Here is a 19,049-nt window from a genome sequence, read left to right on the forward strand (position 1 = left end):
TGCAAACCCCCTTACATCAAATTACATGAAAATGACTCAAACCCCATGATTTCATTCACAAAAAGATAAACTGTAACATTTCTTTTCCCTTTTTCTTTCTGCATGGCATGAATTAGGTTTACTTCGTAACATAGCTTTTAACCCCCAGGCGGCCAGATAGAATGCAGACGTACAGCTTCTCTTTCCCGCAACTGCGATCGAACCCATCACAGCTTGCTAATTGGAGGGAACATTGTCCCGATGGGGCATCTCCGAATAAGCATCTCCTCCTTACATTTCCTCGTTTTTCAAGATTTTTTTTTTTGTTCGTTGCACGTGAGATTGACCGTTTGGTGAAGCGTTGTTGAGTTGGCTATTCTAGACTTTCTAGCAGAACAAGATTCGTCACGTCCTTGATTCGCTGAGGAGATATACCAACTTTCTCTCCTAGATGCGCAGTGTATGGCGCGAAGGATCGTGAAATATCATTAGCCTCAACGATGGGACCAGACTAAACCAACACCCAACTACTACTACGTACAAGCCACAACATGCCAGGCAAGTTATCTGCCATGTGGTTCTTGAGAAACTCAATTCAATGTAACATGGCTGGTACATATCAACCTGTCTTCTATATACTCAGTGCAATATGTCGTAGAAGACATGCAAAGTCGTACTAAATACTCGGAATCAAGTTCCGGCTTATGCGTCATTTCATATCCTAATACAGACAGGCATGTGTTACGCTAGTACGTATGCAAATGCACGCTATCCGAGGAATAACAAGCAATCATGGGATGTTTCGAGTTTGTGCCCAGGTAAAATTAGATGGAACTTGGAAAAGCTGCGGCAGCTATCGATACTCTGTTTCTCCATCTCATGTATTTAGTCAATAATGGGATTAAAATACTTCATGTTTGCTTACTTGATACAAAATGACGAGGTGGATTTACATGGTACGCGCTCTGTATGTACTGGTACTTACAGTTACACGTCCGACGCTAAGACGGGGTGTAATTACGATGTTTTACCGCTCTATCTCGGCATTCTAGCTAATCAACGTAAACAGCATTAGCGTTAATACCGGGATCTGAAATCGTCCAAAACCAACACAGCGAAAAGCGGGAGTGTAAGACGTGCGTATCCCTGTTATTTTGCTTCAGACTGGCTTGGTAACTGTGTTGCCTTGTAGTCCGTAATTTATTCGATCGGGAATCGAGATCACGAGAAATGTCATCAGTTACATCTCATTGGCTCCCGTTGTCCACACACTGCCACAGCCCCATAACCCGCTTACAACTTGGTCTAAATAGGTTAGCAGGTCGTAAACTAAGCCAATATAATCATCTCCACTTGGCGTACGTTGGTTGGTAATCTGGGCGAAAGAAAAACGAACACTGATGTCAAGTCTGCGCACTAACCGATTCTGTCATTCTGGGTCTAGAGTAGAAGAGCTGGGCAAGCTAGGCTAAGGTTTCAAGGGTTTGGGAATTTAAACTCAAATTCTAATTTGTCTGCGAAGCCAATCATAACTTCGAATAGACGAGGTGGCATGTGCTAAGTTAGAGTAGGCTCCCTAGTCCGTGATGGCGGATCAACGGAGTGGGAACGTTTTCTTCTGTGGAGCATATCGTTTGATTGTGATTAACGTTTTGATATTCAATGTCGGAATCTATGGCGATGGTTACTCAATAAGTTAGCTCACAACGGGGGGTATGTACGTACACACTACGGCGGCGGTTAGCTAGTTCGTTGCGACGGGATGTCAGCTCGCGAAGACACTATTCAACTATACGAGATATCTCTTGCATCTAGAGCATCGGATTCTGGTTCCCGTAACTTTGTTTTCAGCTTCTTATCTTAAGTTACGCATCGGCTCCTCAAACAGGACTCCCGGCGGCAAGCAGTCCGACTCCGAGCGAGATCTTCTCTCCTTTATGCGTAGGAAATGAGGCCGAAAGCACTGAATGACTCGAAAAACAAACCTTAAACCAAAATCAATCCATTTGAATGCGTCTTCTTTGTCAGACATGTGCCTGGGTAATTTGACAGGAGTTTAGCTTTTCAGAAAGTTAGGTAACTACGCACATACTACTAATTTGCCTGTGCTCGTCGATCAAGTTTGATGAGTGATCATTGCGCAGGTTCGAAACCTACCTACCTGTTTGAGTAATTTTTCCCATATGTCAAAGTTCAAGGGACTCGGAGATGAGGAGCAAGACCACGAGGATTGGCACGTGGAAGGGACTTGCCAAGGTTGTTCATAGACCTTGTCAACGGCTCTGACATCCGTCTTACGTATGGGAAAGAGAGAGCTTTGTACTGTGTCGATTCTGCCTTTGTGGCTCSACTGTTGCATCGTTGGCTTCCGTAGTACATGGTCATCATCACATAACATCAGCATACTGGCATACATTCATGATTATAATTTATACAGTCAATAAAAATGAAGTCAAAGACAAATAGAATAGCATAAGCCAAATCGCCCTTGAGTAAATATCAAAAAGTCATCATATGCATAAGTTTCGCAATGAAGCCAGGATACCGCGAAGTCAATTCGAAGAGAAATATATTAGAAAGAGATAACTATGCGCTAAATGATCAATTCTTTGCGTTGTACTTTTCGTTAAAGGCGTTAACAGCTATAGAGACACATTAGCAAGTCCTCACTCGAACGATGATGATAGCGACAAAAACTAACCGATAGCAATCTGCCTGTACAACCAATTCCGAGAACTCTCATCCTGCACTGGGATATATGGCCCATTGGCACCTCCTTTGAGAGTGATGCTCATGCCCGTCCGCTCTTTAGAAATGGTTTGGATATCTGTAAGCTTAATCTCCCATTCAGAGCGAAGTTTGTCGGAGCGAACGAGTAGTATGCGGTCGTAGGTTAACATCACGATCATGTCTCGGCCCGGCAGTTCAAGATGAGCAATGTAGTCTTCCTTGAAGAATTTACCATCATCGGTGGTTTTGAGCCAGAATTGTCCGAGTGCTTCGCGCTGAGAGTAGGGTCGGACAATGCCATCCATGCCAATGAAGCGAGTGAGACGGACGCGGTCAAGGCCATCAGAGTCAAAAACGGTTGTAGTATTTCGAACACCCTCGGCAAGATCTGTATTCAAGTTAGCAAGAAGAAGTAGCAAAATCTATATAAGTATACTCACTAGATGCAAGATCAAATGCTCCAATTGCTGGCTTGGTTACAACACCGAGCATGCCCACGCCAACACCTTTCATGAAGCCACCAAAGCCACCTTTCTCTGCGCCTTGAAGGGGATGACGGGCAAGACCTTCGATACCGCTCACAATACTGCTAGCGAAAGCATTACCACCAGAAGTGACACCATAAAGCGCATGTTTAGGTCGATTACGTGCTTTTGACATACGCCGTTGATCTTGGAACTCCTTATCAAGAGTCGCAGCTGCGAGGCCCTTGGACATACTGCCGGTGATTTTGGCCATACTATCCGAGAAACCAAAGACGGATTTCTTTACAAAGCTAGAAGCACCTTTGGCAATGCCATAACCCAGATCCTGAGGTCGATCGGTGACAAGACCCTGGTATGGTTCGTAGAAAATGTCCGCTACACCTGAGCTCACGGTGTTGAAGAGACCAACTGGGTTCCCAAGGAAATCCGCAGAACCCAAGACGATGTGTATTTGACGGAGGAATTCCTGAGTGTAGTGCTTTCTCATGTTGGATATGAGCAGGGGCACAGATACCCTGGCGTTCTCCAACATGAGTGCATTCAGTCGGACTGGAGCGTCATTGACATTGCCAATAGACATTGTCATGACATTAACGAAGAACATGAGTGGGTTCGATGGCTGAAGTTTATCTTCAGCGTTCACTCGTTCAGTGCGCATAAAGGAAATATCCAGCTGCATAGGCTGAAGATGCAAGAGCTCAAAGTACACGTCTTGTCGATTCTCCTCGTACTTTGGTTCGGGGATATCGAGGTCTTCATCACAGAGCTTGCCCTCTTGTTCGATAGACCAAGAAGCACCTGGCACTTTGGCAAAGTCAAGCATGGCGAAAACAAAGTCCTCGTCTAGTTCCAGAGTCATCTGTTGCAAGAGCAAGGTGGCATACTTGATGTACAAGACTCCATACGAATCGTCCTTGACTCTCGTGACCATAGCATGGAAGATAGGATGGGCCTCCATCTCCTTTCCAGTCTTTGGCACAACACTGGGATAAAGCAGAATGGGGAAAATGCCTCCGTACAGCTGATTATCGATCTGGATCCATTTGATCGTGGTGTCCAAAGTCTGATATACCTTGCTCTCTCGCAATTTAATCTCAATCTCTCGGAACGTGCAGTAGAGCAGCTCTTTCATGTTTTGATTGATGAGCGAAATGCCCACTCCACCAAGCCGTAGCTGTGCTTTGAAAGTTACATCGGAGTTTTCCACCTTGACTTCGAAGCCAGTTGCAACACTGGCTTGAGACGTCTGGCCCTTTTGCTGTCTATATATACTCTTGGATGGCTTATAGTTGGACAAGACCAACGTCTGCGTCGGACCCTCTGCGACGATGTTCAGATCGACGATGCTCTGACCATTAGGGTTGTTGTTCGAAGGAACCCTCATGGGAATCAAGTTTCCAATTTCTGCCAATCGAATGTGACGCTCTTTTCCGTTGCAGTTGAGAACAAGTGATTTGCTCTTCGCAGCAGGATAATCCCAAGCATATGGCATGATACTGCGAGGTGGCAAACGGTACCGAATGGGCCGCCATCCGCTGCTTGTATCTTCATACTCATCCTCGTCAACATTAGGGTTTGATTGATAGAAGATGAACTCCATATCACTTTCATTCCGCATAGAGTATGGCCAATGTCTGGTCTCCATTCTCAAGTGAATGAAGATGGTCGCATTCTCCATCACCACTTCCACCTTGATCAGTCGCTGTCGCTGAGATGCCTTGGCCAGTTTCACATGTATGATACCCACATCGGCAATATTGAAAGGCGAGGACCATTGGTTGTTGACACCAGGGAAGCACAAACACAACTGTTTTTCTGGAACTTGACGTAGGAAATGAAGAGGAACCAGATCTCCGGCTTTCATCGTCAACACATTCGATGTTCCTGGCTCCCGCACCTGAAGCTCTTCATTGAGTTTATTGTTGAGAATAAATCTCGGTGTTATCGTGACCACCCTCGTCAGTTTATATTTGCCCTCACCCTCAGCAACAGACACGCCGGCATGGAATTCAGCTCGCTCCGTTCTCGCTCCGACGATGACCTCGAAAGTACTACCGATCGCATCAAAACTCTGTGGCTTGCTCCATCTGGAGTCACCTATTTTGATGATCGATCGATTCTTCTGGTCATCAGTAGGATAAGAGTACATATAAGGTTTCGCGTGACCAGCTGCCGAATCAGCATGGATGCCTTGCCCGGCTGATGATTTGGCAGATTGCATGAATCCTTTACTTTGGACTTCCATGCTCAACCCAGTCTTGTTCAATACAAGATACGGGCTGTACACGCTGACCTTGAAGGCACCTCCACTGTCCGGCAAGTTGAAGTAGTGCAGTTTAAGCCTCAGCTCTACGCCCCGCTCATCCTTGAGCGATAACGCATCTTCTCGCCGAAAGTCTTGAGAGGTTCCATTGATGATGGCAAACTCGCTTTGCTTAAATACCGAGTCTTGTAAATCGATACTGAGGAGAAGCAAATGAGACAGTTCCACTACATGTACTGGACTGACACCGCCCCGCCTGAGAAAGTTTGTCCAATCTTTGCGAGTATTCTTGTCGTAGATTCGATACTTGAAATCATAGGGAAGCAAATTTTGTATCTCGACGGGAGCTGATAATCGAAGCTTCATGTGAGGATAGTTGTTGATAATAGGGTCACGTTTGTCATATGAAGCATTCAGCTGGAAGTAAAATGGTGGAGCCTGCTGTCCACTTTCACTGCGGCACTCAATTGTTCGCGTTGGTCGGCGCAAAAGGTCTTTCCAATACAATTCTTCTTTCGACCAATCATACCCAAATCCTTGATCAGGGCGCACGAGTAGTTGATGCAGGTACGCAGACCCGACTGGTGCGGGTCGGGCATCACCTGGTTGAATCTTCTCAATCTTGAGGAGGTGGCCATCTTCGGAACTGAAAATCCCCATCTCAACAGGTATCTGCGTGTTGTTTTCCAATAGCAATGGAGATCGGAAAGTGATATATTTGACATTATCTGAGCCCAGCTTGACTTCAACAAGTAGCTTATGGAGGACCTTGTTCTTTTTGGGCTTCAAGTTGTACAGAGTTTCACCTTCCCTGATGACGGGTATGCGCTGAATACTGTCAAAGCCACTGCCCTCCAACTTGATGCCCACCAGGCCTGCGTTACCCTCTGGGGTGAGGTTTTCACGCATCGTAGTTGCGTCCTCAAAGCGCCAGGGATATTCCTCACCGTCGCTTAGTTTAGCGGCTGGTCCATTCTCTCCATCTTCGACGTCTGCCCACACATTGAGGTCAAATCCAGTGTGATTGCGGATCCTATATGGTGCGTCGGCTCCTCTAGGTTTGGACAAGACATCCTCGTCAGTGTTAAGGAATTGGAATGACTTGGACGCGAGAGCGATAGTTGCAGAGGTTAGAGTCAGATCCATGTTCTTGTGAGAGTAGGCCTCGACTGAGAAGACATCTGGATTCACTTCCTTAGACATGTGGAATCCAAGCTGCCAGGGTTCGATGAGAGGCTCCCAGGCCGATTTCGAGAAGTTGTAGACATTGATAAAAGTGTCAAATGATGTATCAGCATTCAAAGTGGACGACCAGTCTTTAACATCGACACTGAATTTCTTGACACTCCAATCAAGCAAGGGCAGTTCGTGCAGATCTCCAATGAGAATAACTCGAATGCCATCAAACTGAGCACCCAACTCCTCCCTTCGAATGACTGCAGATTGCTGTGGTGCGAGCCTTTGTTCGGGGACCAAATGACTCCTTGACTTCAAAGCTGTTGCTGAACTAGCTTTTCCTCCTATCGTAGAACGCCTCTTCGATGATTTCTTGCCAGTGCCCTTGATTTCCTTGATTCTTTGCGGCTCATCAGTCTTCTCTACTTCAGGTGGCTTTCTCATCTCGGACACCTTGTTCATGATCTGAGTGGCAAGGAGAATATCACGCAATGACAGTCTCAAAACCAGGGGCTCCACATGGACATCAATGCTAGTCAGAGCTGATCCCTTGTCTTGCGAACGGCTATCTACAGACAATTCCAACGTAAAGTCGTCTAAAATGCGCAGCCGGCTTGTTTCGAATTTGTCCATCCGGCAGAGAAACATGCCAACTTTGTTGATCTGTAGAGTGGAGACGTTTTGATGAGAAAAGAGCACCTGTTTTGTCCCTAGTACGATTGCTTCCGTGTTTGCTATTGCAGGATTGGCAATCATGATGACCTGAGCGTCGACGATATCAGCTCTAAGCGAGAAAGTCATCTGCTGTTCTTCTGAAGAGGTGCGGAACTGTTCATCAGTAGATGATTTTATACCGCTTACTGCAGCGCTAGACGCGGCATCGGAGTCCTCGGGCGTCTCGTCGATTTCTTCGATCTCCAAGGGCTGATCTTGCGCGAATGCTTCACTAGCAAATGTTTGCAGTGCTATCAAATAATCAAGTGCAAGTATGATGCGTGGACTATCAATAGTAACCATGGCTATGACATGCTTCTTAGGTCCCGGAGACATTGAGATACTAGCCATGAATTGTTGCTGAACGTCGTTGTTGATCAGCGACATGATCTTCCGGAACTTGTTCGTCTCTTGGGCGCGACTATCCCTGATTGAAAAGGAGTGTATCAAAAGTTCCGATTCCAAGGCACCATCGCTCAACATGCGTAATTTCACCCTAGTGTTATTCAGTGAGAATCTAGACAAGCTAGAATCCTCTATTTGGCCAACAGGTTTGTTCTCCTTTGCCAAGAGCAGCTCCAAGCCAACGCTTTCCACCTTGAATATCATATCAAGTTTCACCCACGTGTCCTTTTCTGTACTGGTGGGTGGACTTGGATTCGCCGGCTTTTTTACCTGCTGAATTTCTGGGCTCTGCTCCTCGTTTTGTGTATTGAGTGAAGGAAGTGACTGCATTGCTTCAAGTTCCTGCTCATCAAGATCTGGGGTAAAGACACCCGGTACTGTCTTCAAAATCTCTAGCAGAAATTTGAGTTGTGGTTGCGAGATGCGTAGCTTGATTGGAGACATTGTTCCCTCAACCTCAATGTCAGGACGAGGTTGGTTCGGTTGGTGTTCGAGATAACAAATACTGAAATCAAGATTAACCTTTTGGATCATCTCCAGTTGTTCGTGTGTAGCATCATCATAGTACAAATCAGACGTGAGGCGGATGTTGCGAATACCAGTCGTGATCATATTGACCGCTGGACTATCTTTTCGGTCATCCAAAGGAACAAAGGTATTATTTGCGTAGATCTCTCCGAGCTCTGCAGTAACGGTATCACGTTGCTTGTTTTCTGACATGGCTCTTGGAAAGACCACAATTGGGGTGCGAACGATGATATCAAATCGCATACGTGACGCATTCTCTTGAAGTTGATTAGCCTGGTTTGCCGCTGCCTGTCGAGCCGCATTGAATATCGCTTGCATCTTTCCGAATTTAACCAGGAAATTGACAATCTTCCGGTATGGCTCCTCCAGAAGCTGGATCTTGATCGATCCAGATCTCAAGAATACTTCAGAGTCATAGCCAGGGTATTCTGCCGAGTCCGGATCAAAGGTTTGATATCTGAAATCAGCAAAGTTCTCGCCCTCGATTGTCATAAGTCTCCTAAGAGAGGAGTGCTCTGACGCGCCAACATTCACGTCATCCACTAGCGTCAAACTTCCAATCCGAGATTGGATCTGCATGGTCCGGCCGACTAAGAAAATGCCGACATCTCCAGTATTGAGACTCAAAGTTGCAAGTCTCACACCGTCGTTATTCAAGATCAACGCAATACTCTTCAATTGCGACTTGATTCTGATTTTGCGAACCTCTTGCGATTCCGGTTGCCCTTGAGAAACGTCCACGGCAGTACTATCCGCCGATTGATCGACCGCTTTTGGCTGTTCAGGATTTGTGAAAGTAATCAGCACGAAATCCAATAATGTCAAAAGCGTCCTTCTGGTGACTATGATATTGATTGTGGACACTGTAATGTCAAGATTCATATCAACGCCCTCATATGTCGAATGAAATTCAGGGGAATCCGGTCTAACTCGAACGAATTTGAGATTGAACAGATCCTTATCTTCCTCCGCATTGAAGCCTTTGGAGGAAACAATCTGTTTGAATTCTGGTGTCGCATTCTGTTCTATGTAGTCATCCACGCTCAGAGACTTTAGTGTCAGCTCGGCTACCATATCAAATGGTCGAAGGTAGTAGTCCAACTCGAAGGCTTCTGCAACCAACTCGGCCAGTAACTGGTCAGATTTCGCTTCTCTTGGATCAGATCTGAACAAAGAACCACGAAGCTTTCCCACAGTGAACTTGAACTCAAAGATTCGCTGGTGCAAGTTGATGGGCTGGTCGTCTTTCTTCGCGACTTCACGTTTCCCAGAGTCTTCCGAATCAGACTCCTCGTCGAGAAGTGGGATGTCTCTTCTAAAAGACGGCTGAAACGAGGCTGATCTCGCTCTATTCCTCGCTTCCTGTTCGGAAGTTTTATCAACAATTGCTTCTGGGCGGTCAGACTTTTCTTCACAATCCTCTTCAAAGCGTGGGATAGCTATTTCTATAAGTTTCATTAGATTCTTATACTTCGAATCTGACATTGAGGCATGCAACTCTGGCAAATGACCGGAAACACGTGTTCTAGTGAGGGCAGTGGTTTTCGGAACAATACAAAGTTCGAGAACAAAATCCACATTGATGCGATCGACGATATGGAGGTCTTTGGTCGGGTCGTTTGAGGTGAGTTGCGCTTTGGTAGCTTCGATGTTTGGGCCTATGAGCAACTGGATCGAATCGAGCTTGATCAAGAATTTGTCATAAAGAAGCTCTTCCAGCTGTTTGTAGTCTTCTTCGCTATACTGCCTTTTCTGCTTGTTTTGGAGCTCTGACATCGTTCCTCTATCAACAAGCTCGCTGTTTAGTCTGATGTGACCGGCGTCAAGGATGAGACAAAGCGCGCCTTCCTCTGTAATACTCTCTGGTATAATGATGAGAGGGGCTTGCAGATCGAACTGAGCGTCTACTTTTCTGTGCGCTTCAAGAGCGTATTCAAGACCTGCTCTAGTTTGTTGCCTGATTTCTTGTACCGTGGCCCCAGCGGAGTCAAGAAGGGCTCCTACCGACTCCATATGGCGCTCAGGGGGTTTGAAAAAGCGGGCGACCTCAACCACAAATCTAGGATTATAGATGACCTCAATACTCTTAAGTTTTACCTTGACAGCGGTATCGGCATCGCTTTCGAGCGGATTCTGTTCGACTTGAAGGTGGAACAAGTTGTCATCTTGCCCGCCGTCGTCTGATTCTTCCTCGTATTCTAATTCTTGCGAGTCGTCTGGGGATGAATTCTCTATCTGGCCTTGAGAATCTTTGACACGTACGATCTGCGGGAAGATAGTGCCTTCCGTAGTCCCGTCGTATACTCGCAAGCCACCAAGATTTAGATCAACAAAGAATGAATCAGGTCGCTGTAGAGCTTTGGCTCTAAAGTTATCGAACACAAGCTTCATAACTTCTGTTGCCGCACCATGTGGATCGCGTTTCAAGGTCAAGCTACCAGCTCTGAGGCTCGAATTGACCTGTAGCTTGACTGATTCTCTAGGAAGTTCCACACTCTCGGCCAGGGCTTTTTTCTCGTCCCAGTCGATCGCATTGTATAGTTCCTGTCGTTGCTCATCCGTCATTGTTTCTGTTTCATCTTCCTCTTGTTTCTTCGCTCCCCACATCCATTCGCTCCATGTTTGCGCCCTAACGGGCTTCTTAACGCCAACGTTCTCTTTCCGTAGCTGATTTCGTGCTAGAGAACGCCAAAAGCGGAGATCTTCGTAGGTATATTTCCTTTCCAATTCATTTAACTCCGTGTTCTGATCCACTGTAAGTGCCTCTTCTCTTTTCTTTTTCTTGAACAGATAAATATAGGCTAGTCGATCATCTCTCCGCTCTTTGATATAATCCCAAGTCCACACTCTGTTCCGTTCATGGATCTTAGATAGGATAGCATTTCCGGCAAATCGGAACCAGGCTCGCGGATCCTCCTTCGGGTTCTTCGAAGGCCGTAGTTTCTTATACTCTTGATGGCGGATGAAATAATGAAACAAATCTACCAGCATCAATGTGTCACGGTACTGATCACTATCAAGAACGAAACCCAATTCATTGAATAAGAGACGGGCTTTCATTCTGGGCCTCTCAAGCTTTCCCGTTTTGTCCATCTCGAGCCCCGCGCGACCACTCACAGGTCGCAGGATATACTGGTTATTTTCGTCCAGTTCGATACCATCTCTGAGTTTGGCCATGAGCTCTGCATGCGGTATACCTTGGGCTTCCGCGCCAAAGTCTGCGCCACTTCCGGTACCTAGTAGCTCAGTGTCGGTATTCCAGTAGACCGCTAAGGCTCCTAAAACTGCTAGCTTGTGTGTCGTGCCAGATGTAGATTGAATGAAAGTAGGACGCCATTCTGAGTCTGTGCTCACGGCACTCAATTCTTTCAAGGTCATGCCGACAGCGAAGGGGTGGCCGGGAGAAGCAATAGAGTCCTCATATCGGATATGGACATTCTTGATGGAGACCTGCAGATTATCAACGATGGCAGTTGTAAAACTCTGTGTAAAGCTTTGATTTCTCTTCTGCTCCTCTTGAGTCATTCCTTCTGCGTTACGCTCACGCAGGATCTCCGCACTCTCGAGTTTATCCATCTTGATATTATGAGCCCGTTTTTCTTCCTCCTCTGGGTCGTAGTCGGTCTCCACCTTCGGAGCTGCGAGAAGAAAAACATCCTCGATTTCCACCCTAACCGGCTTCCCTCGTAGGTTCGACCAGGGGATGGATAATGTAAGCTGCCCGATGTGTCCTTCGACGACGTTGAGGGGGAGGTGGAGTTGATCAAGTGCTTCTCGGCGCAGTTCGAGGTCATGCAGTTTAACGTCGCCCGACCAGATTCCGATGTTTAGTTGTTTCCCATCGAAGTTCTTGACGTACATGCCCAAAAACCTGTTGAGCAGGTTTGCAACCACGCCTTCCAACATGGCGGGCAGTGCGGGCCGTTACCCAGGCCGGGAGCGATGCTTTATTGTACCGAGTCGATCGTTGCTTATCGAGGGTCAAATCTCGCTTGATAATTTGCGAAATTCGTTGGTTAGGTGGTCAAGACGTGATCCTGAAGTAGATCCTCGGTGGTCAGTTAACTATCCAGAAACATTCAAGAAAAGTGCATCGCATGTTAACACGATTATAATAGCACCGGATAACACCAATAAGGCTTACCGAAAATATATCGGAGCGATCCATTCAGATGCGCTGTATGTTCTGCTGTAATGGTATCTCTTTGGACGCTCACTTGACCAACATCGATAGCAGGCCACAAGAACTCGAGTACAGCGTCGTTCTCGAGCCTTTTTGCAATTATGAAAACTTCGACTTTGAGATCAAAAATTTAAAAGGAAGATCTTTCGTGGCTGTTGAGATGAACAGGGCCGAAGAACGATGAAGTGTCGTCCCTGATGCCTAGTGTGATTGTCCCAATCGTATGAGGAGGATTGGGCTTGTTTGTGTTGGATAATCTCGCGGGGAGGTGACGTCGTCTGCTTGGCAGCCGCACATACAGGCTTCATATTATATGTACCTGGTAGTCAGTCCCCACAGACATTGGGCTGTGCAAAGGGTTATCATACACTGTTTACGATCATGAGCATACTGATATGTATGGAATTTAGCTAGCTGCACTATATGCCTCAAGGCTCTTCTATGCGCTATCAAAGTATCTGATTCATGTTTCAGAAATTTGTCTTTCCGAACCTATCTCCGGAGCTTTGACGCTGTTGACACATGGAACGTATGATTTCTTACTCGCTTCCTCCAGGAAGGACTTACCTAGTTGGTAGTATAAGTATCCCGACCATCTTCATCACTTAAAAACGCTGTTAAATCTAGCAATTGAGTTTGTTTTTCTGTCTCACGAATAGAATAGACTAGTACTAGTTCGGCCTGAGGCACAAGTGCGGTCATGGTCGCTACGGGCGGGCGGAACGAGAGCAACTTCGGCTCAGTTCCTCATGCTTTCATCACCGGCAGCAGTCTATCTTCAGACCTCACGTCAATCCGCCAACGCCGCACCCTCGCGTCACACGAGAGTAGCTGAAGCTCTTTAGAGCAGACAATCACCCATCTCCACTCCAGAATCTCGTTTTCCTTGTCTCTTGGCTTCGATTGGGCAATCCGCTGGTTGTCCATCTGAATTCCTACTATACCCGAAGCTTTTTGCAACCGTCCACAACAATGCTTTACCGCATGTCCGCTGCCCGCGCGGCCTTCCGCGCTGCTTCCAGCTCCAATGCCTCTGCCGCTATTAGAGCTGCTGTTCCTGGCAATGTCTTCCGGGCTCAATTGACCTCCGCTAGCCGCCAACGTTTGACCACACCAAAACTCGCTTTGGCCGTCCGCAAGCCAGTTACCACCGCCCTCGTCCGTTATGCTTCTACTGCTACAGAGAAGGCTGGTTCTTCGGTCAGCAAGTCACTGAGATTGTTAATGAAAACATGACTGATGGATTAATTGCAGGCTGCTGGTCTTCCCGAGGATGAACCCGATATGCTCGCTGGTGTCAAGAACGATGCGGTACGTTGAATAATGTCTAGCTATTTTGGGCTATAGCATGCTAAACAATCGCGGTACAGAAAGTCATCAAGGAGACCTTCACCCTCAATGAGGTCCCCAAGGAGGCTCTTTACTTCGGCCTTGCCGGTGTCGTTCCTTACTTGGTTACCTCTTTGAACACCTGCTACCTCGCATGGGAAATCAACAACAACGTCATCAATGGCTCTGGCTTTTTGCTCTCTGGAGAGACTGCCTCTTTCCTCCTCCACCTTACTGAGCCTATCCAAGTCGGATACGGTGCTGTTGTAAGTTATGACCGCAACACTAATTCAGTGGGGATTTCTAACGACTAGTCATAGATCTTGTCCTTCCTCGGTGCTATCCACTGGGGTCTTGAATGGGCTGGATATGGTGGTAATCACGGCTTCCGCCGTTATGCCACTGGCGTCATCGCCCCTGCTATCGCTTGGCCCACCTTATTGCTCCCCATTGAGCACGCCCTTATCACCCAGTTCCTCGCCTTCACTTTCTTGTACTACAATGACGCCCGTGCTGCCAGCCGAGGGCTTGCTCCTCACTGGTACGGCATGTACCGCTTCGTCTTGACGTTTGTTGTCGGTGCCAGCATTGTTGCCACCCTCATTGGTCGCGAGCGCATTTCCCAGAGCGACTCTGAGGAGCACACTTTGACCGAGAAGATCCAGGCTCTTCTCTTCCTCCGCAAGAAGGAGATCGAGGAGGCCAAGAAGCGTGCTCAGGAGGCCAAGGAGGCTCTTGAGGAGTAATTGATCCAGAATTTGGGTATAGGAACAGAAACAGTGGACTCACCCAGCCTTTAGGGCTGAGATGACAAAAGTTGTTTCATTATTGGATGCCGCTGCTGCATTGTGTATTGATCAATGTTTCTGGCTAGTCGTTTCTTCTAAGCAGACTTTCCTTTTGTCTTTGTAGATTATTCAAAGAGTGATTTAAATACGAGCTGTTTGGTGAATAGATCTACTTATCTGTTACATATATATATATATACAACTGGGTAGAAGAAGTGTTTCCAAGGTTCCGTAGTACCTACGTAGAAGCTTGCTAACCGACCCATGGATGAAGAGAAATCCGTTCTCATCGTGGCGGAACCCTAGAGGCCCAGCACCAAACGATCGACATATCAACACAGCCTCTCCGGTCGCGGTGTACATATTGATCTACACTGAACCAGAGAAACTGATTTGTCAATTCTCGCGTCGACCTCGGAATTGATAATTGAATCAAAATGAGACGAATACATGTGTGCCGAGAGGGGCCGACAGAATCAGACACAATCAAGATTGACCAACACACGGGAAGAGTCTGGACCGTGAAAGCGATATCACGAGGACGTAGGCTAGGTACATCTTTTCTCAGGTAGGTAGGTAACTAATGCACCGAGATTATTAGGTCTCCGTGGGGAGCAGTCAGCATCACGTGGACCGCTATAAAATCTTGCATTAGCATCAGTTAGTTGTTTTACCCAAGATGCGGACCTAGATTGAGCTGCAGTGCCCCTTGTATAATCATATTAGGTGTTCATTAAATTGCAGCATATATGAAAAATAGACATTGAGCTAATTGGCATCGCAGCTTATCGCACACGACCTTGGTAATATGAAACCGCGCATGAAAAAGGGTCGTGCTCAATTGATCGTCGACTGTTCAGTGTGTATTGGAAATTGAATAGATACAATCAATGTCTACCTTCAGTAGGTAAATAATGTTCACCACAGACCCGAACCGATTATCGGCATACGCATGCCGGGAGGGGCACAGGAGACCCGAGACTGTGATTGCTGGAAATATAAAGCACCGAGGGAAAGCAATGCCTAAAGCCCGGTGGCTTGGGTAGAGATTGGATCGCAGGAAAAAGAAGAAAAGAAGATGGAACGGAAAAGGACGAAAGGGTCGGTCCAGACAGACACTTGATGGAGGATAATGCTGATGCAGTGGGGGGGCAACCTATGTACTCCGTCGAGAGACCCAATTTTCCGAGGTCGCCTGATCAAGAAAAAAATTTTGGAGGTAGATTGAGTGTATGTACTCCAGTCGAGCACGCAAAGCACGCTCTATGGCTGCGGGGATACTTTCTGAGGAACCCCCACCATTGCATATTTTTAGCTGTTCCTTGCTTGTTCTAGCCTTCCAGCCGGCCTTTGCTCCGTGAATACATCCGATTAGTTAAGTTACATAGTAGTAAGTACACACGGTGCACGGTGCTAACAAACTGCACACGTTAAAGCCGGCTGCCTCCCTTCCCCCTCCTCGTTCTTTCGTTTTTCTTCTCCTTTTCCTCGTCACCACATCCTAATCATTCTAATAATTTTTAATATTTTCTTATTCTCTTGCATTGCATCTTCTTTGCCGGGTGGATAGACATAGAACGCTGATATACTTCTATCGGCAACAAGCATCCTCATTGGTCGAGAGCGTCCGTACTGCGTCATCATCAGCCGTACGTCACAACCCACCAGCAAGACCGAAAAATCGAGCATTGCGAACCTGCTTCTTTTCCAACTGGCAACTCCTCCTGCCCCTGAACTTGCTACTCCCCTCTTCGCTCCCTTGTACATTTAGCTTCATCTAGCTCCCTGAAAAAAACTCGCCCATTGCATCCATTGCATCCATTGCATCCATTGCATCCATTGGCAAACTCTATAAAAAACCGACATCCCGCCCTGCCCTTTCCCCTTTTATAGATATAGATATTTTTCTTTCGGTCATGGCTCCTCATAGACGTCGAGAATCCGTGATCAACAAAACGACCACCCATGACGGAGACCGGTCAATCATCCAAGATGAGACTTCGCGCACCGATAATCTGAAGGACAAGTTTATCGGTGCCATCGACCAGGGAACTACGAGCACCAGATTCATTGTCTTTGATGGCACGGGTCTGCCGGTTGCTTCGTATCAGTCTGAATTCCGACAGATTCATGCTCATTCAGGGTGCGTTACCCCGAAGACCTAATTAGAAAGCACTAGCTAACACGGCTAAAACAGATGGCACGAACAAGATCCTCGAGAACTCGTGTCGACGGTCGAGAAGTGTATAGAAGAAACCATGAAAGCCTTCCTGGCTCTCGGCCACTCCAAATCCGATATCGTAACCATCGGCATCACCAATCAGCGTGAGACCACGGTCGTCTGGGATTGGGAAACCGGCGAGCCCCTACACAATGCCATTGCGTGGCCTGATACCAGAACAAAGGGGATGGTACGAGAGTTGAGATCCAAAGAAGGAGCCGATGAATTGGACAAGATTTGTGGACTTCCGCTATCTACGTATCCTTCGTCCGTCACTCTCATGTGGTTGCTCCGCCATCGACCGGATGTCAAAAAGGCCTACGACGAAGGTCGTTTGGCATTCGGAACAGTCGATTCGTGGCTCCTATACAACCTCAACGGAGGCGTCAAGAATAAAGTATTTGTCACTGACGTGACCAACGCGTCGCGTACCATGTTCATGAACTTGCACGAATTGAAATATGACGACAAGCTGTTGAATTTTTTTGGACTTGACAAGAATAAACTGCGGTTACCGAAAATCGTGCCGTCAGCAGACCCAACTGCATTCGGCAAGCTTGACGGTGGACCATTAGCCGGTACGACCATTACCAGCTGTCTTGGAGATCAATCGGCCGCCTTGGTGGGCCATTGCGCCTTTGAGCCGGGTTATGCAAAGAATACATACGGCACAGGTTGTTTCTTGCTTTATAACGTTGGAGAAAAGCCAGTTATCTCGCAACATGGGCTCTTAGCGACGGTGGCCTTCCAGTTGGGCGCTGACCGAAAACCGGTATACGCTCTGGAGGGTAGTATTGCTGTTGCTGGTAGTGGTGTCTCGTTTTTGATGAACAACATGGGTTTCTTCCGTGACTCTAAGAAAGTGAGTGAAGTCGCTGCAACTGTGCCAGACAACGGAGGTTGTGTGTTTGTCACAGCTTTCAGTGGTCTTTTTGCCCCATACTGGATTGATGATGCCAAGGGGACTATCTGTGAGTATTCTCTCGAATCGACGATAATGACTATGGCTAAACCTTTTCAGTTGGTATCACGCAGCACACACAACGTGGCCATATCGCTCGCGCAACACTAGAAGCTGCATGTTTCCAGACTAAAGCCATCTTGGATGCAATGGCCAAGGACAGTGGTCATAAATTGACCGATCTGGCCGTGGACGGAGGAATGAGCAATTCAGATATTTGCATGCAGGTATGTACAGCCTGCTCTAATGTTTTAAAAATTGGAGCAACGAACTGACTTCTTTCTTTAGTCTCAAGCGGATATCATTCAAATTCCAGTCGAGCGGCCCTCGATGCACGAAACGACTGCTCTCGGTGCAGCGATTGCAGCTGGATTCGCAAGTGGCATTTGGTCAACATACGACGAACTCCGACACATGAACCGAGCTAACAGAAGCGTCTTMAAGCCATATCTTGATGCCCAAGAGAGTGCGTTGATGTATAAACAATGGACTAAAGCGGTAGAAATGACTCGCGGCTGGCTGGACGCCAGTGAAATCGGCATGGACGAGGATGACGAGGACGCTGCAGGCGGCGAAGAGCCATCACACGCAACACATGAGACTGCCGAGCACGTCGTGCGAGTACTACAAAAAGAAGAATCCGACAACAGCGCCGACGATGTCGCCGTTGGTTCGGAGTCGGATTGATTTCTCTCACCGTGATGATTAGACTTGTTTTCTACATGATGATATAATGTCTGGGATCTTTTTACGTGAGCGGCATTCTTGTTTGTTCGGTATTGGGCTGGATTACTGTGCAGTAAGCGTCCATGGCGTGTGTGCGCATTTTGTTGGGGAGTGTTTTATATATAGTGGTATAGCGGTTTTAGACAGGATTTAAATGAATGATTTACTATAGATTGTGTCAAGTATTAATCTATCGTACAGTAAGCACCATCCAAGACCCAGCAGCAAATACGACTTCATACATGATAGAGTCGCCATGGTCCAGATGGCGTGAATCATTCTCCATAATTGAACTCCCCACACATGTAACCCCCAGGAAACCAATCTCAAGTGCGGAGGAAACATTATCTCAAATTTAGTGCTTGACATTAGCTTCATAGGATCTGGGGTATGACACTGATGGCTTTCAAACCTCATTAACCTCCTCCATACTACCCAGTCAGCTTAGACGGAATCATTAGGCACTTACTACTTGGGTATACTTGAAGCGGAAAGTGACAATATGATTGTTGAGGTATCTGCCTAGTACCTAGTCAGTACAAATTCCTCATTGAACGTTGA

At 46.9% G+C, this 19,049-nt stretch overlaps 3 protein-coding genes across 3 annotated transcripts; 2 read left to right on the forward strand and 1 right to left on the reverse strand.

Annotated features, from left to right (window-relative positions):
• Window positions 1-2,580: 2,580 nt before the first annotated feature.
• On the reverse strand, window positions 2,581-12,186 carry BHQ10_001730 (uncharacterized protein; the record flags this gene model as incomplete). The annotated part of the gene is made up of 4 exons (XM_040873799.1): window positions 2,581-2,621; window positions 2,681-3,097; window positions 3,150-8,465; window positions 8,526-12,186. 4 exons carry the CDS (start codon window positions 12,184-12,186, stop codon window positions 2,581-2,583), a joined length of 9,435 nt encoding a protein of 3,144 aa, XP_040730235.1.
• Window positions 12,187-13,435: 1,249 nt separating this feature from the next.
• BHQ10_001731 (uncharacterized protein) lies at window positions 13,436-14,538 on the forward strand (the record flags this gene model as incomplete). The annotated part of the gene is made up of 4 exons (XM_040873800.1): window positions 13,436-13,663; window positions 13,718-13,774; window positions 13,834-14,058; window positions 14,113-14,538. 4 exons carry the CDS (start codon window positions 13,436-13,438, stop codon window positions 14,536-14,538), a joined length of 936 nt encoding a protein of 311 aa, XP_040730236.1.
• Window positions 14,539-16,496: 1,958 nt separating this feature from the next.
• Window positions 16,497-18,449, forward strand: BHQ10_001732 (uncharacterized protein; the record flags this gene model as incomplete). The annotated part of the gene is made up of 4 exons (XM_040873801.1): window positions 16,497-16,723; window positions 16,778-17,772; window positions 17,823-17,989; window positions 18,051-18,449. The coding sequence occupies 4 exons, from the start codon at window positions 16,497-16,499 to the stop codon at window positions 18,447-18,449; spliced, it is 1,788 nt and encodes a 595-aa protein (XP_040730237.1).
• Window positions 18,450-19,049: the final 600 nt, after the last annotated feature.

The sequence above is a fragment of the Talaromyces amestolkiae genome, assembly GCF_001896365.1.
Source record: "Talaromyces amestolkiae strain CIB chromosome Unknown scaffold2.1, whole genome shotgun sequence".
Classification (NCBI taxonomy): domain Eukaryota; kingdom Fungi; phylum Ascomycota; class Eurotiomycetes; order Eurotiales; family Trichocomaceae; genus Talaromyces; species Talaromyces amestolkiae.